Source organism: Bombus fervidus, chromosome 16, assembly GCF_041682495.2.
Source record: "Bombus fervidus isolate BK054 chromosome 16, iyBomFerv1, whole genome shotgun sequence".
Lineage (NCBI taxonomy): Eukaryota > Metazoa > Arthropoda > Insecta > Hymenoptera > Apidae > Bombus > Bombus fervidus.
Window position 1 is genome coordinate 9,636,057 of NC_091532.1, and position 27,720 is coordinate 9,663,776.

At 39.0% G+C, this 27,720-nt stretch overlaps 1 protein-coding gene across 1 annotated transcript; it reads right to left on the reverse strand.

Annotated features, from left to right (window-relative positions):
* Positions 1-54: 54 nt before the first annotated feature.
* On the reverse strand, positions 55-26,385 carry Dbx (homeobox protein Dbx). Its single transcript, XM_072019204.1, has 4 exons — positions 24,412-26,385; positions 19,920-20,129; positions 18,133-18,413; positions 55-1,851 (listed from the first exon to the last, which is right to left on the reverse strand). The coding sequence occupies exons 1-4, from the start codon at positions 25,286-25,288 to the stop codon at positions 1,609-1,611; spliced, it is 1,611 nt and encodes a 536-aa protein (XP_071875305.1). The 5' UTR covers positions 25,289-26,385; the 3' UTR covers positions 55-1,608.
* Between the last annotated feature and the right edge of the window lie 1,335 nt (positions 26,386-27,720).

The following is a 27,720-nucleotide window of genomic DNA, read 5'->3' on the forward strand; positions in this document are numbered from 1 at the left end:
AAACTCTCGTTGTTCTCCATATAGTAATTAGTATAGACAAAAGATACAAAGTAATTAGCATAGACAGTTTTATTGCAATATATTACACAGATCATAATGCATCACAATGAATAATTACATTTGGTTTTTTTGATGCCCGAGAGCATGATCCTTAAACCTTAGGTACATATCTTAGTAATCGTAACGTTATGTCTAGTACAACCTTATACGATACCTTACTGAAAATTACGCAAACTTACATCCATTTCTACTTACAATATAATACATTTCTCGATTTAGTGGAAACTCCACTATACCGAAACTTCTTCGAGAGATAAAAATTTACATAGAAATTTCAATAACTTAAACAGAAATGTATTTGAATTCAATTTACATATACGTTATTACGGCAAATATTTCTGGTGATACAAATTAATTTTTATAATTACATTATCAAGACATCGTTGATATTATGCCATAAAGTAAAAAGTTATTCAGAAAATATTTTGAATGTCTCATAGGACAGTACCTTTTATACAACTCAATTTCTTATCTTCAAGCTTTTCTTCATAGATTTAATTTATATATGCTATAAGATCCACTTTCGCGAATCGAACATAATACAATGGAACATGTATACAATGCTGTCGCAAAATTGTCGATGAATTAACTTTGTTCCTTCATTTTGTCTCTTAAAAATTATTTAGACTTGAAAAATTCGAGGCGCGATAAAAATCGGGCATTCATTTTATGCAATTTTAATAAACAATGTAAGGCATAATTTAAGGAAACTTTGCTTATTTGTTTAAATATTTTTTTCTTTAATTATAAAACTTTTCTAAATTTAAATTGTTTGTTCTAGGAAATTATTTTCTCACAATTCTGTTACGATTTTCATCGTGTCATATATTTCTGATTCTTTTACATCATCTAGTTATTGGAAGATGGGGTCACAGATCGCAGAAAGTAAAATTACATCTACACAAAGATGAGCTTCACCGTTAAAAAAGACAATGTTGCAATTTCTAAATACAAAGATTGTATTACCGTTAAAGGATTGGAAATCATTTGAAAGCTCTAAATCTCAGGATACGCACAGGAGAATCTATCACTCTCACGAACGTTTTTTCCAAGTTCTATAAGAATTTCACGGATAAATTATAGAATGCTTTCATACATTCAAGGTCACTTTAACTGCAAGTTACATCTACCAAACATGACTCAATATTGCTTTTTATTCCTTTTTCTTATATAATGTATTGGTATATTGAATATTCATAGTCAATTTAAACGCAATCTTTTACATTTCTCAATATATAAAATAATTAAATATCATAGATAACTTAGTGACCTCGACCGATCAAAATTTTTATCCTCAATCGTAGTCTAAATTGTCGAATTTTCTCCTGTGAGTCCTGAATCTGTAATGAACCATTATTATTTCATCGAACAGACACATTTTGATTATGATTTAAGCGGTAGTGAAACTTCCTTTGAAATTCACCAGATGTGTTTTTCATACACTTTCACTGCCTGCTAATTGTTCTTCGTTTTTAATCCTGAATCATAAGTCACGATCGTGTCTCATCAAACGAACACGTTTATATCAGGATGTTCACTGGAATTTCATCACGTGACATTGATCTCCTCGTCTTCTTCGTTCTCTGTTTGTTCTTCCGGCCGTTGAGGACTCGTTAAAGGACTCACGTCACTCAAGTCCATCCTCGGCCTGTCTCCATCCGCGTCGCTTAAGTCAGGATTCGGATTGTTCTTGTTTGGCAACGTTTGTTCTCGAGAACCTCCGGTTGCTAGCAACTCTCTCTCTTTGCTATTCCTCCATTTCATTCGCCGATTTTGGAACCAAATCTTCACCTGCAAATTATATTCGTAATTCGAAACATGTTCATTTTGGATGATGATGTACAACTTACTTCAATAACATTGTAACGTTCGAACGACAGAAGATACGAACAACGATTGATCGAATTGTATTATATTTAGTATTAATGTAATAATCAGTGGAGAAAGGTGTAGTAAAGTGTAGGTGTGTTAAAATTATATTGATAGACATTTTGTCTATAATTAATTGTCTATCATTATCTTTATCGCAGCAAAAGTGAAAAAAGCGATTTTATATTAAACAGGGTCATCACGAATTTTCCCTAATGACGTCGAAGAGATGAGTTCGTTGCCTTCGTGTTCCTTGCTTTCTTCCCAATGAACATTAGATAAAAATTAAAGGAGAGATCGGTAGTTTCTCTTTCTATTAACGTATCGATGATGTCAATCCTACATTTACATCAAATTATTCAAATTCTACCGACTCAATAACGATGGACGATTATGAACATTACGTTTTAAAATATGCCTTAGACTTTGTAATCACTTACGTGGAAAAGAAAATAGAAATAACTAGTCCCTCGTGTTGGTTTTTTTTTTTTTTTTTTGAGATACTAATTATTATTAGACGCTAATTATTAGATTGTGGACTTTTATGCATGCTAAATTTGAAGCAGTAGAAACGTATATAATACGCAAAGATATATAAAATACGCGTAGTAAAGAACAAGATATAATTTTTAGTAGCTGAAACAAATCTCTACTCAGGTTCTCTTTTTTTCACTTCGTTCATAAAAAATGTGAATCTGTCTGAAAACCTACAGTCTATTAATTACGTACTTGGTTAATGAAAAATTCATAAAGAGTGGCATTGATGGCTTGCCCTCTCAGAGACTCACATGTTAATACAATAAGTATTCACATATACATATTTCTCTCCAGCTCTTCTATAAACGTGGTAACCTGCGAAATGGAGATGGGAAGAGGGTACGGCGTGATTTTCGTAATATTAAAGACCATGCATTACCGAACCGTTGAACGGGCCAACGTCAAACGCACATGAACTCTGAAAATTTTCCACCCTTCCCATCCCTTTTCCGCCGAGTTTCGCCTTCGTACCACCCTTCCTTTTCTCCAGCCTGATCCTGCTCGCCACTTTATTATAGCCTTAAGCTACATCGAAGCGTTGACCCTGGGGCCGTGGATTGATTTACCTAAACCGCTTTTCGAATTTTCATTGGTCGCCACTCCGTGCAAGAGTGCCTGTGAGCCTAAGTACGTGAATGCATTTGACATCTTTGCTAGATCTTAAAAGTTCTTTTCAATTTGCCTTTGGGGTTTGCCAACAAGGCGTTAGACCTTATGTAGAATCGACTTTATATTGTACTTTTCGGTCTTGCTTCCACTTGGAGAGAGCGAATCCGAGATTTTCAGCTTACTTTGAATTTTCGTTTCATGAAGCAAAGAAATCTGTTAAATTTGAGTATAATGAACATACGTATGTCGCTGAGATGAGTTATTTGAAAGGGACCGTATTAAAACTCTTTCAGAATGAACTTTTCTTTTAATAGTGAACACGATTATATAATACTGTGGGCTATGTTTCATTCGAACTTGAAAAAGTTATAGGTTCAGCGTAATATTTAAAATGGAATATGTAGTTGCATTTGTGATAGAATTGTATATCTCTGTGAGGAGGTCTCAATGTAACGATATCACAATGATTAGAATGATCTAGCAGTTTTTCTAAAAGCGATCAGCTTTAATTGTCTAACATCGTACAACGTACAAAAATCTTGTTCCGTGGCATAAAGAAATACGAATTTAAAAAAGACACACACAGAAACACTAATTGATTTTATCATTAGCAATTATGTAATAGGAAATAATTGGTGACGTAAAATCGATGGAAAAAATCATTGTCATTATTGTTCATACGTTTTATAATCGGTTGTAATTTAGTATGATATTACAAACGATTTTGCACAAAGTATCAACAACTTTTGAAATCCGTTCAACAACATTATCTGCACTTGACGTTCGACCCGTCGTTATTAATATTGCTTGGCTTCGGTGGTAGGGAGGGTGAGAAATTGATAAAAAAGTTTATTATTCTTTAATATCTCGTCGAATATTTTATGAAACTTCGTTCATGGACGTGTTGCATGCATCTGACATACTGAAATGTGAACGATTTGGATGCATCATGTTACCTTTCATCCTTTGAACTTTCATTTGTTCAATTTTTTTATTTTTACCTTTTTTTTATTTGTTCCGATTCCTTCTTTTTTTTAGATAGAAATGAGAATGAATTTTAATAGAAATTTTCAAATAGAATGAAGTTTGCGTTATTGATAGACTCTATATTAGTAACGAGCTCATTCCGACGGTTTCGCTGATGGCAATCGATCATTTTCTAGATTGGATATTGCACATGTGTCTAGATAAGGATTTTTACATCAAAATTTTACATACAGTTAGTTTAACTTAACGTGGATATTAATGAGAATCTATATACGTATAATACGCAGTCGGATGTTTCAAGCTGATGATTAGATAAATTATTATAGTTTATCGAAAGTACTTTTATCTGTAATACTTTGATTTCAGTTTTTTGTAAATATAGATATGATAAAGTATATTTTGAACACAACTATCAGTCTACCTAACAGTTAATAGTCATTGAAACAATAAGTTTTAAATAGAACTTCGAACTTGTTTTTAGAAATTTATTTTAGAAAAATATTTTATTTTCAAATATAAAGCTGTACTTCCTTTCATATTAAAAATTCAACTTAAATTAATTATGTTATATATAATTTATATAATACACAATATATAGATATACTATAATTGTATTTAATATAAAATAGTAATATATAATTTGATCAATAATTAACTTTATATGTATGTATTATACACGTATTATATTAACACAATTAGAGCAACGATGAATTGAAACTTTCACCATGCATATAAAAGTGTGAAATTGAACTTATAGAACGTTGAAGAGACAAAAGAAAGAAACGCGAGTTAGATATGACGGATTAAACGCAATAGGAGAGGCGAGAAAATTACATGGATCTGCCAGGGATTAATTCACACAAATTGTTTTCGTATTTTCATTCGGCAGGGTGTGTGCGCTTGACAGAATGCAGAACCCTAACGATTCGACGCGATAATACGCTCTTTAGCAATAGGGTAAACGCGTGTTGTATTCTCAATATCGCGGCTGGCCCATCTTTGTCGCGAAAACACCATTGCGCGATCGCCATATAATTGCGCTGTCGACGTAGTTCATTGAAATTGAATGAAAAAAGTGTTTGAAAAAATATTGAAAATTTTAGACGAAAATATCTGAAGAAAACAAATTTTTATTCCGTTTAAAGCAATTATAGTAAATGATTTGGTAACAATAATTTTTATACTGTTTAAAATAATCAGAGAGTTACTTTTGGGATTATTTAATAACATTTTGATAATTTCGTATATTACATGAATTTACCAATTTAATAGAAATTTTTAAGTACCTAATAATTATTCAAAGATCTGATACATTTCTATATTTTAATAACTGATATAAATTGTTCTTTATAGATTTGGCGAATGATTTTATGGAAATGAATTTTTGTGGCATTTAAAATAGCTAAAAGATTAATCTTAATCGTTCGATAGTATTTTAATAATTTTCTATTATATATTATACATTTTTACATTCTAATAATTGCTACAAATTGTTCTTTATTGATTCTGTCATTTATTGCTTGATAATCCATTCGTTTAAGTACGATCTACAATTTCGCGCGAAATTTCGCAACGTTTAACTTGACAGCGACGTTTCAACGTAGTGCGTAAAAATTCTGTTTAAAAGCTTTTGTTTTTTGCTTGGTTAATTAAATGATTTATAATTAATAATTTGCTGCTCGTTTAAATGAAAACTTCGGGTAGATATATTCAGGAAATACACGCGTCGGCGGAATTGCCTCTTTTTTTTCACGAGGGAAGTGTAAATCCGGGAAATCGGACGAGCGGATGAAATAAACGCTCGAGTGTTCGCTCGTTTAAAAGGCAAAAATCCCTCTAAATCCGATGCTTCCTGCGAACGAAAGAGATTAAAGAGGGAGGTTAATATCAAGCTCAAGACGTTGCTCGCTTGGGGTTGAACACTCCATCCGAGGATCCTCGAAAATCAAAAAGAGGGGATCGTTTCACCCGAATATAAATATTAAAAAAAAAAGTCGAAAGTCATTCTCATTAACTGCTTTAACCTTTATTCTTCGTTATTTCATGTTTAATGAGATTCCTTTTAATTAAATAATCGTAATGGAATTTTGAGGATGAATAGAAAAGAAGATTAATCGCGTGTAGATGTAATAATAGAAGCAAAGAAACATATATATATATATATATATTTCAGAATATTTCAAATAATCTCTAAACATTTTACTCTATCTTTGAATAAATGTTACATTTATTCGTTGCTATTTGGTATTTAACGAGGCCTTTTTTTAATTAAGTAATTGTGAAAACGAATCAATAAGAAAATCTTGGGAAAGATAGATTATTTATGTAACACTAATTACGCGTATATAATATTAAAAGCAAAGGGAATTTTGGGGCCGATATTTGTACGAGTTTCGAGAGAACGGAAATTGCGGGATGCATTCCAGGGAAATCAAGGGATTCGGTACTTCCGCACTCCCCTTTCGGCGTGATCCTTCTTCTTTTCGTTTTACGTTTTGCAAGTGGCGACGGTGATTGATTGTCCCGTCAGCGGCAGACAGGTTCGGAACTGTATAACAAAAGTAACAAAGCGGTTCTCCGTTCGGTGTGAAAGACGCGAGGCTTTTCGGAGAAGTTAAATCATTTCGTTGTTCACGCTTTTCGCTCGTTTTGTCCGCGTATCGCGCTACTCCTCGCTACCGTCGATCATTTTTATAAATTGTTTAAATTGTTTCTGTCAGTCGTGTTGAAAAATATTTCTTATTCTCTTTCTTCTCTACATCTATCTTCCCTTCATCACTGACACCGATCGTCCCATTTTATTTCAACTACTTTGACACTCGGCTTATCATTGTGAATGATTGGAGTTGTCATTAATAACCGTAACGCGTTATTTCAACAACAAAACTATATAAAAGTGATTTAAATTATAACGAACGATTACTTGACCAATCACGTTCGATGAGATATAATCACTTCAATCGTTGGACTGCAATCTTCGATTCACCCTCTCCGCCCTCTTCACCGTTTAATCGTTAACTTATTGGCCGTAGCCACACGGTCGCGCGTTCCTTTCATCCACTCTAAATCCTCGTCTCGATTAAACATGTCGATAGCAAAAGCCCGCTATATAAGGTGACACGCTATTCGAAGTGCTAAAATCGTCATAACTCTCTCCCTCTTCTACCGTTTAACTCGCCTTCTGCCACTTCTGAATCATTCTGGCGAAACCAAGACCATCTCGAGGATCTATATAAGAAATATATAATTCTCCTGTAATATAACTGCAGCCCTTTGGGATGGCTATTAAAAAAGGAGCCGGGAACGTTTCACGCGGGCCGCGCTAAGGATCGGTCCATACGAAAGGATCGGGCATAACGACGACATCCGAAACGCGTTCTATAGAGTGGGTAATCGTTAAACGATTGGCTGCAGCCAGCCTACCGGTCTCTCCTTTCGCGAGCCACCCTCTAACTCTCTCCCTCCGCCGTAGCTCGAAAGTTCTCCTCTATTCTGCTCCCTTCCTCGCGCCCACACGCGACCGCCCTTACTTCCGCCTCTGCCCACCCTAACTTTCTATCCCTACCTCCAGGACTATGGCTACCACCCCCTAGTTCTGGCACCCTCTTTATCTCCCTACGACTCACCACGTCCCTCCTTCGCCCTCTCGTATATACACATACACAGTCACACACGCGCGCGCGCGCACGCACGCGCACACACACGCGCGTATATTATATATACAAATACAAATACGTTTGTATGTATGTACGTATGTATATAGGAGGTACGATAGGTATTTCTGTGCGCGGTGGTGGCGCCATCTGGCGCAGTTTAATAAAAGACGATCGATTATGACGTCGGCCTCAGAACTACCCCTCAGTCTCGCTCTCTCCACGATCCTCTTCCTCGCCAGCCTGTCTTCCCTCCCCTCTTTTCTTCCCCTCTTTCTCGGTACTCCTTCTGTACATAATACTTCTCCAACCCCTCTTTTGTCTCTCTACCCCTCTCGATAGTCTCACCCTATCGCGTCGTTCTTTCCTTCCTGCCTCTCTTCTTCGTTCCTCTTTCAAATCGTAGCGCTGATCGTCTTTCTCTTCGTTTTCCTCCCCCGATTCGATTCGAGCGGCTCGCCACTGCGTGCACCGAGAGAGGAAGGGTACAGCAAGGGTAGAAGGACGCATGGAGAGAAGAGAGAAAGGGTGCACCGACACCCTCCGCCAACCTGGTCACGGTACCGGGTCGTTTCGTGGCGGTGCGGTGGGGCGAAGAGATCGAAGGGCACAGAGGCGGAGAAAAGGGGCGAGAAGCGGGCACGAACAGGGTGCTAGAGAGCCAGAGAGGGATTCTCTCTCTTTCCTTTTTTTTTTTTTTTTTTTTTTGAAGGGGGTATGGTGCGGTCAACGGAGGGGCAAGTGGGTGAAACAGGAGAAAAAAGGAGGAGAAGAGGAGGAAGAGGTACGGCACAAAGCTACCACGGTGCGATTCTGCGGCCGAAGGGTTGGCTGATGTATGGAAAGGAAGTCGGCTCTTAATGGTTGGGGGTGGAGAGGGAATCCAACCCTCCGGATTTATATCGGCGGACCGCGTTTCATCGGTGATGCTTTAATCGTGCCAGCCACCCGCTGATAAACGATAGTGTTAATCCGTTTATCCTTGAATCTATGCCACGTTTAATTAGTCTCTCTTTTATAGGACGCAATCGTGATAGTAATTAGTTTCAAAGACCGATGTCGATTAAGTTGAAGCATAACGCGTAAATTATTTGCCACGTCGAATTTTTACTCTCGTTCGACATCACTGGGACATTAATAACAACAATAGTTTAGACTGGATTACTAATTTCTCGAGTATTTTATCTCATTTTATATTTTACATTTTACACCTTAAAAATCGTCAATCATCTTTACCACGTAAGATGCAAAGTATAGATTAAAGTTGGAAATATGTAAATTATTGGGATCGTCTGTTACCGAACGATAACAATGAGGGTTAACCCTTTCGATATGATAGTATAGCAGAGTTGTATAAAACGTGTACTAAACGTAGTTACACTTTTGTGTATTTAGAAAGAAAGTAACTTTCCCAGTTGCTTTACTAAAAAGTAAATTCCATTCTTCATAAGATTTGGAGAAATTTACTCGACAGAAAAGTCGGGTTCTCCTATTTATAAGACTGTCTGATTTTATAGACACGAGCGGAACAATTTTCACGAAGGGTGGGCGCAAAAGGGGAGCGTAACCGGAAATCAACGTCGACCGCGGCTGCTTTTACTTGGGACACGAGCTGCGAATTTGGAATTCGTCTGCGTGCCAGTGGTATAACGCGGTACAGCTGTGAATGGCTACGACCTGGCACGAATGGGAAGTGATATTTCCGGGCGAAATGTCGCGCCAGCGATACCAAACGCATTCGATTGCGACATGTGAAGATGTTTGAAGGCCGTTTTGAAAGTTATATGACAGGGAGAGTGAAACGGTCGCCCTGCTATCTTCCTAAAGAATTTTAACACGACAGAGAATTATTTTAATTAATTACGCGTTCGGAAGAGTGTTGCTAAATAGGCAAAGCTAAATTAGCTATTATCAGCTAAACGAATATAGGTAGTTCCATAAAATTCTTGTCCTACGTGAAATGCCTTTCTCAAAACAGAGCAAGTTCTATTTGAGACATTTTTTCGAACGATTATTGTATTACAATGTTCAAACACAACACACGATCTACTAAGGAATGTACTAAAATATACTAAAAAAAAAAAGAATCATAAAAAATTATACAATGTAAACAAATTGAAGCGTACCAAAGATCAAAGGAGCTGTTCAAATTTAAACTACTTTAAACTACATTATTAAATTAGTTGGGTGAACTATCCTCCTTCAGAATTCCTATCAATTATTCAGATAATGCTTCAAAGTCGTCACAAATAAGAGGTTCTCAAACTTCCCATGAATGTGCAGTATCGAAACCAAGATTAACAAATTTCAATACCATCACGAACAAAGTACTCATTCTGAAAAAATCTTGTAATAAATAATCAAGTAATACACGAAGCGATTAAAAAACCTACAAACCGCTTTTATTGAAATCGACAAAGAAAACAATGGTGAAGATGAACCTAATGATTCCATGGAACTTAATGGCGAGTAAGAGGGATGAAGAGAAAATAAGAATCTATCGAGACTCTATTCGATCTTTGGCGATCTTATCGGTCGCGAGGCGGACACTGCGGTTTCGTGGAAAGTGATTAAAATTGATTCACAAAAGGATGAATCTATATGCATACCGCGGTATTGTATATTCATGGTTTCTTAGTTCGTCTGGCGTCGGGGGTAGCCGGCGCTTTCTCAAAGTAAAATCCATAATGCATGAAGGTCCGCGGGCTAAGCCGAACAGCTTAAGCCGTAAGATATTGCGCGACGTTATATTCATGTTATGCCCTGTAAGAGGCGGCCTTTGTTTTTAATATCCATCGCAGACTGTACCGCGGCAAGTTTAGGGTAACGTTATGACCAACTTCCGTGATCTCTCGCTCAATTTTTGATCCTCTCTGAAATCTCCCGGAGAAGAGATCAACGACGCGGCGTCTTACAAAATATCAGAAACAAGATGAAGTAGAATCTTTACTCTTTAATCGTCCTTTGGCTCGTCGATGCTCGACTCGCATTTTTCCGTTAGATTTTAGATTTTCCATTAGATTTTATACGTTAGAAAATTTCCTAAATTTGAACCAAGAATGTGAAAGTATTCTCGTGACTTGATCTTAAGATTGTCTTGAAACGTTAGGATTGTTTTTCTTGGTTGGAGCTGCAATGAAATTGGGGCATGAAAAATTCAAGAGTCACAGCAGTATCCGAGAGATTAGAAATTCCACGTTTGAAAGAAATCAAATGAATTAATTTGTTTTTGCTACTGAGTTTTCCTAGGGGGATTTTATGACCAAAGAATGATCTGATTAAAAAGATTAAAAGTGTAACATAATGCATTTTTATTATTTTATTTTAATACATTGAAAAGGAATTGTTTCCATAGCTGTTGTCTATTCATTTGTTTCTAAAATTCATTTACTCCGAAAAACGCTGTAAAGAAAGCAACACGATTTCGGGGGTACGAAAATGAAGAACATGCGTTCGGGGATATTTTTTTGAATACTTTCGTAAGAACTTTAATTCATCGACGTTCTCGAAAACGTGAAATTAATTGCATTAATTACGATATATCGTATATTTTTGCAATAATGAACTACATGAAATATCTGTAGTAGCATTCTTCATCAAACGAGACAAACGATCAAGATTGTACGTTTACTGATCGGGGTAAAAGATCGACTACTGTGTAAATAGTAGGATGGTCCTTCAACAGAGAACAGTGACCGATTGTTCTAGGAAAAGGTTGTTCAAAGTAAACTCTATCCAAGAGCAGTCCTAATGGCTACAAATTGATTTGACCGACGGAATTCAGGAAACTCTATATTTGGGTGAAATGCAAGCCTAATGGTCGATCTATCTAACGTGTCAGTGTCAGTTTCATGGGAAAGGGCAAGCTGCTTCTATTTTCCGCGTGAACCCATCCAAACGTCGAGATATAAACATGGAAGAACAAATTAATTTAAACAACTCTCTCTTCTATTCTTTCAATTCATTCTTTTTTTTTTTTTTTTAATTCTATTTTAAAAATGATATTAAGTTTGTTGTCTATTTAAAAAAATAAAAATATTTCTGAGTAACATATAATATCGACAAGAGGTTATTGTTTTGGATCAAATTAAAAATCGAAGACTAAATGTACAGTGAGAAGGAGAAACTCGTTTTTTCCGTGAGGATTAAATAAGCTGTCAGTAGCACCGAATGCGAGCTATTCTTCGCACGACCTTTATAATTCGTTAAAGCTTCAAGACGTCTCGATCATCAGAAGAGTAGTAGCCTCCTTATTTTGGAGATAAAGAAATGGAAAAGATGGAGGGTGCGTTTTAATTTAGCATTTTGCGTTGTGAGATCTTCAACTAACATCGTGTCCTCTGCTTTTCCTTATCCCTCCACATTCTCGCAATTACTTTATTAAAATAAATTAATAATCCGAACACTTCAATAAGTATTTCCAACTGCTACTTCTTACGTTTCAATTAATCTTGTAAGTAATATAATAATTTTCATTAAATAATAACGGGGCAAACCAACAATAATCAAATAATTAATTATCTGGTACCGAAGTATGATAAATTCTTAGAAAAGATATGTAACTATAAAATAATGCAGCGTATAGAAATAAATAGAAGCAGGTTCATTCTTCATTTGATTTCCGACGAGATTAAAAATTACTCTTTACATCATGAATTAATATTGGCGACGTGACTCTGACAGGTCTGGTATCTTATAAGAAAGAAGAACCGACGCGATGCCGTCGGTTTTGATTATTAAAAAGATAACAAGCCCTCCGGTCCCTCTCTTTACTTTTTCCTACGCTTCCGCTTGCCCGACGGAAACGTCTTAAGCACAAAAGTGCCTGCTGCTCTTAATTCCGCTTAATTTAAGGTCGACGCGTTGATGAATCTTGCCCGGAGGCGATACGGACGGTTTTGACATGATGCTGTACCTACAATGTTACTTCGTGACAGGACTCAAACTCTTTTATTCGTTGTTTATCGTCTGATCAATCCTACTGAATTTTTCGGAATTTTATATCTTCATGGACAAACAATAAAATTAAAAGGAAAGCATGATGCTTTTTAAGCGCTACCGTGACGAAAAAAATGTTGAGCAGAACTCTGGAATTTTTTTTCATAGCGACGATGTTGAAAGACAAAATTCGATAATGTAAATTGACCGGAAAGAGTTGTAAATTAAATATTGTCGCTGTAGCCACAGCCAACCAATGTGGAAACGGGAAGAAAAAGAAGAAGTACTAGGTAAGTTCTTAAGTATTTAATTTTTCTATAAAAATGCCGGCGATAGATGAACATTTTCCTGTCGTTAAACGAATCGAGAGGAACAAAGACGTGGATACGGTCGGAGAAGGGTGAGTTCACTCACCATCACTAATTACTTTAGTCAACCCCCTTTAACCCTCGACGTCCCTCTTAAACCCACCCTCGTCATAAACTGTAGTGAAGACTCGAACCTGAGTGAAACGGCACCTTGCCTTCTCTTCTCTCTATCCCCAACCCTCTCTGCTCCGCGTCACTTCTCAAAGTACAAACCTACCCCTTGGAAAAGCTTTATTATTATCATCCACCCGTACACCGCAAGTCTTTAATTAAATCTCACGAAAGATTCATAAAACCGGTATGATTACAGATACGACAAAGGGCGGAACTTAATCCAAAAAGATGCCTCCACGATACAACGGGAGACTTCGTCTTTCTTCAAGATTCATTTCCTTTAAATATCGTTTTTATTTATTTACAGGTACAATTTTTGTGGAAAAATTTGGAACGAATTTGACTATTCCCTTTTCTAACCTTGATACACGGATTGATTCATTTTGTGTTTCAATTTTTAATTAATACTTTAACCTTGTCACGATCCCCGAATTCTCACATTTCAATCTTGCTCTCATTTCAGCAAGAGAAAATAATTGGATTTGTAATGTTTTAAGAAGATACTTAACGTAACATTCAAACATCCGGAATACCGATAAGGATTTCTTCAAATTTTCTTCAAATTTAAAATATTTTTTAACATCGGACAAATATAATAGAGTCGAAAATGACCCAAAGAGTATAGTAAAATTAAATCAAATTTCCATTTGAATGTTTTACAGAGATCTTTGCAGATACAAACGAAAGTAGATTTAATTAATAATTGATGAATTAAGTTGAAAAGTGGTGATTAGAAAAGAACTCGTTGCAAGAGATCAGAAAATCCAGCATCTGCTGCTTATAGTCGAACATTATTAAGAGAAACAGAAAAGAGGAACTCGAGAGGGAAGAGAAAGCCATCATCGGACAATAATCGCTTTTATGGGTGTTCGTGTGGTGAACCGTGATATTAGATAGCAGCCAAGTGCGCAAAGCTCATGCTCCTCAAATCGCACAACACTCAACATACCCTCCAACAACTTGGAGATTGTTCTTTTCTTTCTCCTGTTTCCTACGTAACGATAGAAACATTTACGATCGAGTTACGTTTTATTGTTCCAGAAATAACATTGTCACTTTCAATATCTCGAGATTCAATGTCACAGAACTCAAATCCTCCGCACAACTAAAATCCCGTCAGCTACTTCTTATTAAAATAGCTCTTTTTACTCATCGACTGACGTAAGTCTGAAAATTAACGAAAATGTGCTCCCCGGACACAAAAATTTCAATGAAAAACACAAACTGGAAGCTCCAAAGATATATCGCTACAATTAGCTAACGTCACTTCCAACGATTTTCCTTCGCTAAACAGGGTTGTCGACGATTCTGCTGACCGATGATATTTCAACCCTTTAACAATTTTATTGGGACAGCTCGTGAAATCTCGCTCGATATGCGGGAGCCTTTGCTCGTAAAAGAAGAGAGATCCTTGTATCTCCACGCTGGTACTACCAGTTGTTCCAACTAAAGCGGAAGAAGGAGAAGAAGAAGAACCTGAAGAAAGCGACGAAAGAGAGAGAGAGAGAGAGAGAGAGAGAGAGAGAGAGAGAGAAGACTCTTTGTATATGCGAAGTCGCAAGAACCGTCAATTTACTACACTCCAAAGTATATGTATATATCTACTGGCATACATATATACGTATACGTGTATCTTTGTCTGTGTGTGCAGGTTTCTGTGCAGGAGTATGCGTGGTCTTTAGATTTTCTCGTAAAACCACAGGCAGAGTGGGCTTCAACCAATGGCAGTGGAGGCATGGCGCTCGAGGTGTGAATTATACATGAGAATATATCCTTCCATGCCCTTTCTCTCCTTCTACGTTCTCTTTCTCTTACTGCCAACTTCATCTCCGTCTATTCAACTCGTTGCTAACCAATGGTTATCTCTTACCGTTATTTGCGCTTCATCTACATACTGCCATATGCTCGTAGCTATGCAAAATGTATCATCCTAACCTGGCTATATGCGGCGAATACAAATAGAACACCTTTTATCTGAGAAAGATCAATGCACGTGGTTGAATTTGCTCATAGCTATCTCTTCAACTGATCGAATCAGACGGGTTTGAATAGAGAAGCTTAATTACGACTAGACTATTGAACTAATTAGAATATTTGAAGATAGATGAAACAAAGGTTTCTCCGGGATAATATCTTTTCTGATTTTTGCAAAGTTATAGATGGCTATTTATTCGTTCCATTTCTTCGATATAGCGCGAGAACCCTATGTACACAAATTGTAATTGTTCGATTTAGCTGAGACTTTTACGATATACTGTTTGAAATTGGAACGAGCGATTTTGATAAAAGACGAATGCCGATGTAAAAATTCGAGCGTCATGATTATCGCAGATTTGCTTCAGGTACGAAATGCATCGAGAAAGGTAACTTCTGAATTTACTTATTGTCGTATTACAACACGATAACGAATCAATCCATTTTCTAACATTATCCAACCTGAAATCCAATTCGATACAGTTCCATCGTGCTTATATAAATTTCGTTGAATCACTCAAAGAACGATAAACTATACCACTCTATAACAAACTTTCACTCACAGAGAACAAATAAACGGTTCGAAAATGACTAACAACGCTAAACGTGCAAAAACAAGTTGCATTTACAGAACAAAGTAACTGACACGTATCAGGTATAATAACTTTCCACGATGAAGCGACGATCGAGGAAATACATGTTATAATTATCCGACATGATAGAAGGAAGCACGATGACGGCGGAATTCATTGGCCGAGTAGGAAACAAAATTAGCGGGAACATTGCCGCACTCATCCCCCGGTTATCCGAGCGGATCGGCAAACTATGCTCATGAAATCAAATGAAACTAACTTACTGTGCCATTTTCTGGGCATCGTTTAGTTTCATTTGCGTCGCCACAGCGGAGCTCTGGCCTGCTAGCGACGGCGAAGCTACGTCGGTGTATTGCACACGACCCCACGCGTCGATATACGTATGCAGCTAATGAACTGGCATCGCCCGATTAACCCCAAACCGGGAGTATTATATGCTTCTAGCACCATGTGCAGCCGCGGCTCTTTCTCCAATGTACACTACCGACACGAGGTGATGATATCTCGCGTGATCACCTCCGCGTGATCATTGCGCACAACTTTAAACTTCACGATTTCGACGTTAGAATAGGACAGAAAATATTACGCGCCTTTGGACACTGTTTCTAATTGCGTTTAACCATTGAGTCGGTAATAAATTTAGTTCACCTGTTTTGTTGGCTTGCTAGTTGGTTTCACTATGGTTATGGCTACACATTCATTTCGTAAGATATTATGAAAGTTACTTAAAGAATTTAAACATGTGTTTGAATTTTTTGATGAAAGATACGTAAGATTTTTGATACAGATATAAGATATACAGAGAGATAGAATATATAAATTACTCTTTAATTACAAGTAGATGTTATATGAAAATAATAGCACTTGATGTGAATGAACTTGTCATTCTTATTTGATTGTAATATATAAAACTTATTAATATAATTTATGCGTCGGTTTGTAGAAAGTAGAAAGAGTGTGTTAGAGGAGTAGATACTGTTAAAAACTCGATGCACAAATTCGATATATGAGAAAGATTGTTATAGTTTAGAACAAAAGAAAAATGCAGAAAAATGTATCGTGTTAGTTTACTCACTTTGTCCTTCAATGAAACGATCCATAAAAATGATGTAAATGCAAAGTTATTATAAGAATGAAGTAAGTATACATACTGTTTTGTCAAAGTACAAAGTATGTATTGAAAAAATAAATTCCTTACGACAGCTCGATACATAAATTAGAGATACGACTTAGAAAAAGAATAAATGCCCACGGTAGTATAATGACGTTAAGTTTAATGTTTTGTTAGAAATAATTCTATTATTAATAGGTAAGTTAATAACCTCTATAAGAGGAAGAATCGGGCTTTCGATGCTTGTACAATGGTGACGCTATAAACGTGCTACGATTGTTAGAATCGCTTTTTGATTACTTTGCCGCTAATGACTCAGAAATGTATTAAATCGGTTTAATGGGATAACCGTTACGATCGAAATGTTTGCAAGGAGTTCAAATAGCTCGTAAAGTTGTTAGTACACGGGACTAGTAATGCTCTTTCTTTCGTTCTAGACTTGTGTTATGCGCATGTTATATATCTTTTATGTAAAGTAGATGCATATGGTAAAGTTTGAAGGCCGATGTATGTAGATACCACGTGAGAGTTGGCTCGGCGAAACCTGAGCATTAGTCTCTATCAATTCAGTGAATGGAATCGCTGGAGGGTGAGAGCAGTGGCTTCGTCGCTGAATTAAATGCTCCGTTGGGACCAGGTTTCGTACTTCGTTAAAGCGACAATTAGTGCCCTAATAAGGTCATTAAGCACCTTATATTCTACGGTAACCTGGTCTCCTCACGTCTCCGTACGGATTAATTTCTTGATTATGCACTCGACTATCAGCGAATATCGAATGCAATCATTTATGACGTTAATTAAATAAAAAATGTAATAAGACTAATCGTATTACAGCATTAATAGATATATCGTGATCTTTTAATTACTGTTATTAAAGAAAATTTTAAACATAGCAATTACATTTTACCTTGCAAAGAGTATTATCAAATAAAATAAATTTACAAATAAACTAACCAGTTAATTCTTAATAATACTACAGCATGAATCCGAATAACAAAGAACTATTCGCTTCGCTAGCTGGATCAGCAAATTAGTACGCTATTAAGATCATTAAACGCGGTATTAAGCATCACGTTGTTCATTCATGCGGCTGCGAAGGCAACCGCTTGATCATGACAAGCCTGTGTACATTATAATACACGCAAGTTTACCTGAATATGGCATATTTGATGCTATTATCTCGTATAATCATTATTACCCACTAAACTATTTGAGCTTTGACTTATTAACGAATCTGTTGCCTCTAATATTATAATCGATCATTCACACATGATAAAAATAATTTTCATTTATAAGTATTTCAACAAATATTTCCTTACCTGAGAATCCTTCAGGCCGAGCTTCTCAGCCAATTTCTTACGATCTGGCTTGCTGATGTACTTTTGTATCTGAAACCTCTTCTCAAGGCCACGTCTTTGAAGGTCCGAGAAAACCGCTCTTCTCATCATTCCTCGACGAGGTTTTCCACGTGCGTTTGTTGCCCATGGAAATACCAGGCCAGTGCTCGTGAAATCACCTAGCCCACCTTGAATCGCACCTGGAAACGCTGTCCCACCACCTGGAGCACCCGGATGATGACCTCCAGTTCCAGAACCTGCAACTACCGATTACATACGTTTTACATTCAGGAAGATTACCTTGAGATATGATTTTTATTTTAAATGTTAAGATTGAAGTTATAAGTTACAGAAAAGAATATATAGAAATATCTAACACATAAGAAGTTATAGAAATTACAGATATATTAAAATCACTCTCTGTAGATTTTAGTTCAAAGTATTAAAAGTAAGTAAAATGCACAGTAATATGAAAGTGCAAATGGTGACTTCCTATAGACACTTCTCATGAATATATTATACTTGTTATATAAAACATTATGCAATTTCATTAACACTTTAAATGAGACACAACTGTCATGATTATAATATTATATCCACACGAAAGTTTTCCATCGATATTGACATTCAAATTTTGGAATTAATAATAAAACATTAAATTCCATATCGTGCTAATAAAATGACATTTTTACCCCAAAAGTATTAGGTGGTGTGAAAAGTTTCTTTCGTTTTATAAGGAAATAGTAGATGCACAATTTTATTCTATTGGAAAAAATGGGCCATACGTAATTCAATAAAATAATATAAAACAAAAGATGTTGTGCATCTGTTATTTCCTTATAAAACGAAAGAAACTTTTGGGACAACTTAACGTTATATTTTTATCACCAATACGACATTGCACTGCTCAAGGAACACATATATTTACAGATACGAGTCAATTAGTATTGAAGCAATGTGTTTTCTTTTTTAATTTTTTCGTTAGAACGTAGAACCATTCTATCAGCATTTGGAAAAATGTCATTAGGCAAAATTTATTGCTCGTACGTTAAAGGCCCGGCCTCGATAGTAATTGAATCAAAGTCATCTAATAACGAACGGGCAATTGAATCTCCAGATCGTATCTGTACAATATTGCCAAGCTGAGCATGACAGTATTATCTGCGCCGATGATATTTGCACGCACTTGTTGCATGCGTGCATTTTGCTTGTGGCGGTGCATGTACATAATATGGTAGTGCTTTCACTGCACTTCATATGCACTCCATGTCCCATACGAGCCTACCTATAACAAGATATTCGATAAACCCGTGCCCGTGCACGTGCCCGCGTTTATACGCTTTGGCGCCATGTGCGGAAGTTTCGGTTTTAAATGTTCATCGAGATTGTGTTTCCGCCTCGCGTCCAGCTTGTTTATTAACTTTTCCTCTCTCGAGTATCCCAAAATAAATATATAATGACCAATATTTTTTTGTGAACAATTTAACACCGTCCTTCATCGTTCGTTGCGGCTCTTTTTTAACCAGTATTTGCAGTAGATTAACGACTGGAATGATTGTGGAAATTAGCAACAATCTTTTCCAGATCTTTTCTTTGTATATCTTTTTTTCTTTTCAGTAGTTCTTTATCTATTTTCTTCATGCGATAATGAATTGAAAAATCGTTGTGGTAAGTTCAGAAAAATTGAAGATATGTCTCCTAGTAACCAAGTCGATTAACATAGCTCATTAAAATATAAATCTACGAGTTGTAAAAAGAGAAGTATTTACCTGTTAAGTAGGGTCCCCTGTAGAACAATTGTTGCAACGTGTGGTGCGCATTCGGGGGTAAATGACGCTGAGGTGGCTGATGACTCGGCCTGTGATAAGGATGATAAGCCGCTGGTCTGGCGATCGGTTTCGCGATACTATAACTTGCAGAATTTTGTAAATTTTGCAAGAACGCCGGTATCGCTTCCGGCGGAAGTCCTTGGAAATTCTCTGCACAAGTATAAGACACATTTTATCGATCAATAAGAAATTCATTGAGCCAAGTAACTCGATGAAGGTGTTGCCGATAGAATCGTGCATAAATTACGTCAAATTTCCCGTTAATAGGTTGAGTGATATTAATTCGAAACATTCGAACTGAGGTGAAAGAGCGTTTTTTACGGACGAATTCCCCGTGAAACGCCCAAGGTTTCGGATCTTCGCACGACGGAATGCTCAAGTCGTCGTATTCCTTGCGATACATAATTCGAGCTGACACCCCCGACTAAAACCCTCCTCAACAGCTCCAGGCGGAGCCCAACCTCTTGTTGACGCACGCTTCAACACCTCTGATATAAATATACGGATATTTGGTACGTGTGAATCGCTTAGATATATATTTTACCTTCCACTGCTCAAAGAATATAAATATATTCTTGTTATATAATTTTTTCATTAAAAAAAACACTCTCTTCTTCTAAGCAAAACTTCTATCCAGAGAATCTGCTTAAAAAGTTTTCGAAGAATATAACAGTTGCCAATTGTATGGACCATGAAGTTCCATTAAAAATGAACAAGCACTTGATAAACCGCAGCCTACTCTCGAAAGAATAAAAGAGAAAAGAAAGGTGTACACCAATCATTTACAGGCGTCTCAGAGGGTTGATGGTCCGACGTGTGTTCGCAACATGCATTTTTTCAGTCACATCGCCACGCCCAATTTAACCGAGCTAAAAAGGATAACAAGAGAGAGGAAGCGAAGGCGACGTGTTTGAAAATAATAAAATAATAGAGCGGCACGGTTCCCGCGAACGTTTCACGACGACCAAGAAGCCAGAATCGAACGGAGAAAGAGAGGTTTGCCTTGCGTTCCAACCAGACAATGCTTTAACAATGGCCCATACATGACGTCCTATTGTGCCGGTGTACCCCATAAAATACTCATCGCCTTTTATCGTTGTTTTCCTAGCCAGCCAATAAGAGGAGCTGCCTGCCAGGATCGCGAGCCCTGGCCAACTAATAACGGCTTAACCTCCAACGGAAACATTGAATGGGAATCGTTTTTTAAGCTGCTCCACCTCCTTCGAGCCTACTCCCTTCGCGAATACTATTTCCATCCCTTTTTCAATTCTGTCTTCGTTCTTCTACGACCATTCGAATCGAGCAGATTAAACATCGAAAGCCTGTTGAGGATACAAGGATATCCAGGACTCAGCGTTCTGTTGTTACAGTTGTAGAACTGTGCTTTTTTTCGTCATTCTTTTTTTAATGCCCGGGCTTAAAGACCCTCCCTTCGCTTTTACCCCCGGATTCACTACACGACCGAGATACAACATATCGGTGGTTATTCTTTGGGATTAGGGTATTTGATGCATTATTAAGTAGACACCGCTGCAGGTTTCCCGATGAATGGGGGTACTACGATTTATGCACGGTAGGAAACGATATTGTTCGATAATAGAGGAACGATGTTTGCCTTAGCGCATGGTTAGCGGGCTGACGTCCTATGCCGGCTTATTACGTCTGACGTGCCAACTCGATCGAAAATATAAGACGGGATGGTTTTTCTTGCGATACCGGGAATTTGAGTCTTCAATTTTCAATTTCAGTTTCTAATTATAGTTCCTTCGTGGCTCTATATAGCTCATCAATTTTCGTTGGAGTGGGATTAAAAATTTACGTTTAATTAATGTTTAGCGACTGGAGGGGGATCTGGAGCAATAAGGACAGGTCCGATACTTAAATTGCATTTATTGGAAGAAGAAGGAAGGCATAATAAGCATATGTTTCACGTTCTAAACTGCAAATGTTCGATTGATTTTCATTTTGAGTTGGTTTTTTCGATGGTTTACTGAAATATTGGAAAATTGGACTACCTGCTTATCGCAGTTGCCCTTCCAATTTGTTTTTAAACCCACGTAACTTACGATCCAAAGGTCTTTGTAATTAAATTTCTAACAACGTAGACGAGTTACTATCAAAGAGTGATCGAAAAAGCGAGGACGGAAAAAGAAAGAAAATAATAAAACGGTACGGGGTACACGCATTTCGCTATCCATCTACACGAGTCTCCGGTCGTGTCACGCTCGATATCGAAAAATATCAATAATAGCGACAAACAACAACGAGAAACAGGCGGCAACGGGGCGGTGGAAAAGGGGGGTTGACGAAAGAGAAGAGCAAGGGGGACGAATAAAAGCGTGGCACCGGGAAGAGAGACGGAAACAGCACGCGCCACGCACTGCAAAAGAGAGGAAGACGAGAACGGAGAGCGAAAGAGTGCGAGGATCTGGTAAATCGCACAACGATTGGCGAAAATGCTATTCGAAATTTAACGTCGCTCTCTCGTCAAACGCCCATCCACTCCAGACCGTGCGCCGCGCCAACCCCTTCCATACCTAACTCCACGTTGCCACGGCGTTCGTTCGCGTCCGTCGATGAATTTCGAGTTTGTTGCCAATCACTTTTTCGCGCAATTATTTCACAACATTTCGACATGACGTACAAACCGAGCGGACCGAACGATAGTACCCGTGGTCACGAAGGGAGGAAGGGGGACAAAGGGGGGATGGAGGAAGGGGGTGGATTGTTGGGATGAGTTGCATCAAGAGGGAGTCAGGGGGAGGAGACAGCTCATGGACGCTGGAGGGTCTATCGGAGGCGATGGATTCACGCAAGAGGAGAGGGTGGGTTGGGGGTGGCAGAGGAAGGGATGTAACACATGCACGTGGCACGGTCAATGCATCCGCTATCCGACAAATGCATGAAACCCCACCCCCTTATTTCGAGTGCACCAAATTTCCCCGACTACTCTTCTCTATCTCCCCAACGTTACCTTCTCCTCTTCCACCGGCGCATGGATGCAATCCGCCAATGTTAAATGCAACATTTGCCTCTCCACCTATCTACATTCGTCCACACGTATCCCTCCCCCTCACCCTACTGATGAACCATCTCTCGGTTCTCTCTTTCCTCGTTTGTCTCGTTCCCACTTTTCGGTTTCCTATCTGCTTTCTATCCCACTAACATGGTCGGCACCCGTTTATGTATTTATCGTATGTGCATGAACTTTATCGACTCGTGTCAATCACTCGTTAGTGGTAGGGTGGGGTGGATGAAACAGAGGAAGGGAGGGAAAAAAGAACGACGGGGATGCAAGAGATTGTACGGTTGATGTACACTGAAGTGGTTCGGATACGTGATGTGTTTTTCGTTTTCTCTTCTGTTTCTTTCTTTCTATTTTTTTTCTTTTTTTCTTTTTTAAAGAATGAAAGAAACGAATTTTCGATTGATTTCATCGTTTGTTTCGACTCGGTGGTCAATGATGAAACGATTCGAGAGAATAATGGAACGTTCGTTGTAAGCTACGTTGAAGAAGTATTTTACGTTAATAAAATGACCGAAAGGATAATAGGATGATATAGAGATATTTTCATGGTACAGTTATGTCACCGGTTCGGTCATAAGTCGGACGGTTCGGTAATAGGACGGGCAATTTCGTGACGACGTCGCCGAAATTACTGTGAATAAGGAAACGCGATAAGAGGCACGGTAATACATCATTTGATCCTGCCGCTTGTCTAATATTATAGGCACCAATCGTAAGGGCTTAATATTGGGGTGAAGGTAAGTGGCGGACCAGCTGACGTCCTGCTCCACCCTGCACGCACGCTGCGACTCGTCTTGAGGGTGTGCGGATGAGATTTAGGGACCGACGACAGAAGTCTGCCGGCGACACTGATTTGTGGTGAGCTTTGTTTCAACACTCTAAATGCTGAGAGATGACTAAGATTCTTCTGACGTGCTCGTTAATCCGAAACTTAACTTCCTAACTGATAACTCCGCGAAATTTAATTAGAGATGACGATACTATAACCGACTACTTACTATACCTTATTCGTAGATTCTATTAAAATTCTATTAAAACAGCCTTTAATAAGGATCGCTAACAGATTATAAGGATCATTAACAACAAGGATCGTTAAGTAAACAACGATTGACGATCTTGTAACTACTTTTTCAAGTATTATTATTCCTGGAAAATAATTATATTCAACAAGACGTTTTAAGACATTAGTCCTGTTGTTCCTATGTATATCCTTTATCGAACATTTAATATAAAAAATTGCAGATCACTGTTTAACATAAGCATATGAAAGATTCGCCATACCGTCTTTTTCAAAGAATCTATTCTCAAATCGCATCTACGGATCGAAAGCTACCAAAACTACGTATCTTAAATCTAAAATCACAGGCGATAAACGCGTGCCAGGTCTCAAGTTAGAACAGTTACCCGAATGCGGTCGCCTGTCATGATTGCCGCCAAGTATAGCATTGACGCTGAACTTGAGCTGCGGCTTCTCCTTCTCCTGGATGGTCCTGCATGCGGGTCCTAAGCACTGCTCATCGCCACAGGAACAGGCGGTCGTTCTCTCACCTATCCTGTCGACGACACGCTCGACCGCCACGTCTCTCTCCCCTTGAATCGTCATCTCATCGGACGTGTGCATGACGTTTCTGCATCCAAGGTCGTACCGCCTGTCCGGCTGTAATGCCGTCACGCGTTCACCTCCTAGAATTCCATCGTCCTTTTCCCTCTCGCCTTGAAGTCCTCCGTCCATCTCGATACTTGTCGGATCCTCATCGACGTTCGAGTTGCACGAGTCCACCGCGGAACTCGATCGGTTTTCGATCCTCTCGTTACAGAGCCTCTCCATCGCACATAAACGATCCACGATTACGTGCCCGTCGATTCTCTCGTTGTCCACGTCCACGTACGTGATCTGATTCCTCTCCATACCGTCCTTCTCCCGTAGAATGTGCATGCGATCGTTCTGTCGATCGATCCTCCCGGAAGATCCTCGTTGATGGTCCCTGCAATCGATCATCGAACTTCCACGATCCGAGCCACGTGCACCGGTGGAGGATCGTTGATCCAGCTGATCCTGATTCGCGCTCGACGGCGAGACCTTCTCCCTGGAGATCCTTAGGTTCGCCTCGCATTCTCGTTCCCGCTGTCTCGCTACCAGACTCGCCGCCCAGTTCAAGGTCAAACTGGTTAGATCGGCACCGGGCGACGCTTTGCTCTGGAGCAAGTTCTCCATCAAAAACGGCGAGGTCATTGCACTTTGTTGCAGATTCTTCAGCATCGCCGCTGACGAAGGAAACATACCACGGCTGTCCCTCCCCTCTTCCCCCCAAACTTCGTTTCCACCGATTGGTCTTCTGTTTCGATCACAGAATCGTATTGTTCTCCTTGTGATAATGGTATTGTCTTTGACAATCGATAATGTTATTTGAGCTGATATGGATCACGAATACATTTCCTTTGGTTCACTCAATCTGATACTTGTATCAAATGTATTATACATTAAAGTCGTAGTTTCTACTACAGCTACTATCTACTCAAGAGCTTTATACACAATTTAACACTCGTTGCTTTCTATTTAAGTATAAATCAACGAAGTCCTCGAATTCTCCGGCTCCAGCCAGCGTAAACAGCATCGATAGCTCCCACAATATTCGAAATCGACATTACACGCGTATCTTCGTCATCTTTGCAAAACCAGCAGTGATTAAACGAACATCGCTATATCGTCCCTCGATCCATTCGCGCGTATGTCCGAGTCCTCTTGTCGGATCGATGCGTTAATCGAAGCACGCGAATGCAGAGCATGGCATGGTCTCACTCAAAAATCACAGAAACGTTCGATAGAACCGTAGACACGTGTCATATCACTTCGCAAGTAATCAACCGCCACGGAACTGTCACGAAGGTGGTTACGTCGTGGAAGAACGTGCGATTTCGGCAGCGGAATGTCAACTGACGTGCATGCGAGCACAGAGAGAGGGATAGAGAGAGACAGAGAGAGAGAGAGAAAGAAGGGGTGCCCAGAGTGTGGCAGCGCAACGTGAGAGCGTGCAACCCTCGAATGAAAGCCGACAAAGGCATATAGCTAGCTGTGTTGCCCCTTCCCCGTGAAGCGGGATTCACGAAACAGCCCCCTTTAACATATAGCCAGTGGCTTGTGGGTATATAGGTAGAAGAGGGTGTAGAAGGGAGGAGGGAGTGTGTTACTCTGTACCCTTGCCCCTTCTCGATACCGTTCCACCTCTTGGAGAAAACCGACGTGCAAACCGCCCCTCCTCTTCCCTCTTAGGTGAGATAATACAGACTATAAGCCGAGCAATTCGGGGTTTGGCTCGCTCGGTAATGCCGTAATAAAATCATACTCCCATCAAACGGCGCTGCGCGCACCCCCTTTAAAGGTAACGGAAGGGAGACGGAGAAGGCGGGAAAGGGACGGAGCTCCGGAGAAGAAGGAATGGAGTGGGAAGGCCACGGTGCACGGTACAGAGGCAGGGGTGGTTTGCCAAGTGGCAAGGGAGGAAAAAAGCTAGGAGACTCGCATTCCTTTGGTCCTAACGATTGGATTTTATTTGACGAAGCAGACCAACGGTCCGTCCAATCGGCTGCTTCGAGGGTAGTCCATAGCCACGCCTACTCACCCCTCTGACTACCGCGCGTGTTTTCTCTCTCTCTTCCTCTCTCTTTCTTTCACCTCGTTCTTACTCCCTCTTGCTTGCTCTCACCCTCTGTATCCTTCTTCTTCTCGTCCCTTCCAGATACACATACATACGCGCTACACAACTGCGCGCACAGTTTTGCTACGTCCTTTTCGCTCTTATATTCGTTTGGTTTAGCCACCGGAGCCAGTAGGGGTTGCCGAGCGGTTCTCTCTACACCCTTATCAACATTATTATCTCTCACTACTATCGACGCCGCGGATGTACGTGTGCCGTTTTATCGGCGTGGTTAGGTACCGTGGCCCGTCTATTGCTGGTAACACACTGACGCTGTACACACGCGGCAGCATGCGCGCGTGTGAACGTACGTGTTGTACGAGATCGTTTCGCCCAATGTGATTTTCTTGTAGATATAATTGCTTTGCCGGCCACTTTTCTCCTGCTTTAAACCGTCGCTATAACGATTATAACGATTACGCTGCCTGGGTGTATGATTATAACCATTATAATAATAATAATAATAATAATAATAATAATAATAATAATAATAATAATAATAATAATAGTATTAATAATAATCAACCGACTTGGCGATCGTCCACGATCGATCTGCTGGCCGAACCAACCCGGCTGCTTATCTCCATTAACACTTTTCTTTCACCTTTCTTTACAGATCTTAAATAGAAATCGCAAAACATTAAACGGAAATTTAATTCTTCGTAGGAATTGAGTTTTTTTGTTCAACAGTTTTGATACGAAATCACGTAAGTATCGGCATTCGATTGTCCGATATCTGATTTTCGTCCGTATACGCATTCAGGCACGCGACACATACACAGAAATCGTCGCGTTCGTCCGGCGGAAATGTCGGCAGGGTTAATCAAATTAATGAGCACAACGATCCCCGGAATCGGACGTTGTCCGTGTACGTTGACCGCTTCCGCGTCGAAGAAACAGAGACAGCATACGCGAACTACACTAAATCTTGATCGATCGTGTCGGAGACGGGCACGCGAACTACCTCGTGCGATATCCCGTTGGCGCACGTACTCCTTCTCCAACGAGTCATCGAAAC

Excerpts from the sequence above, each read along its gene's own strand:
- Dbx (XM_072019204.1), bottom strand. The coding sequence starts at position 25,288 with ATGTTTCCTTCGTCAGCGGCGATGCTGAAGAATCTGCAACAAAGTGCA. Across the intron at positions 20,130-24,411 it reads TGACAGGCGACCGCATTCGG|AGAATTTCCAAGGACTTCCG; the intron begins GTAACTGTTCTA and ends ATACTTGTGCAG. Across the intron at positions 1,852-18,132 it reads TCGGCCTGAAGGATTCTCAG|GTGAAGATTTGGTTCCAAAA; the intron begins GTAAGGAAATAT and ends TATAATTTGCAG.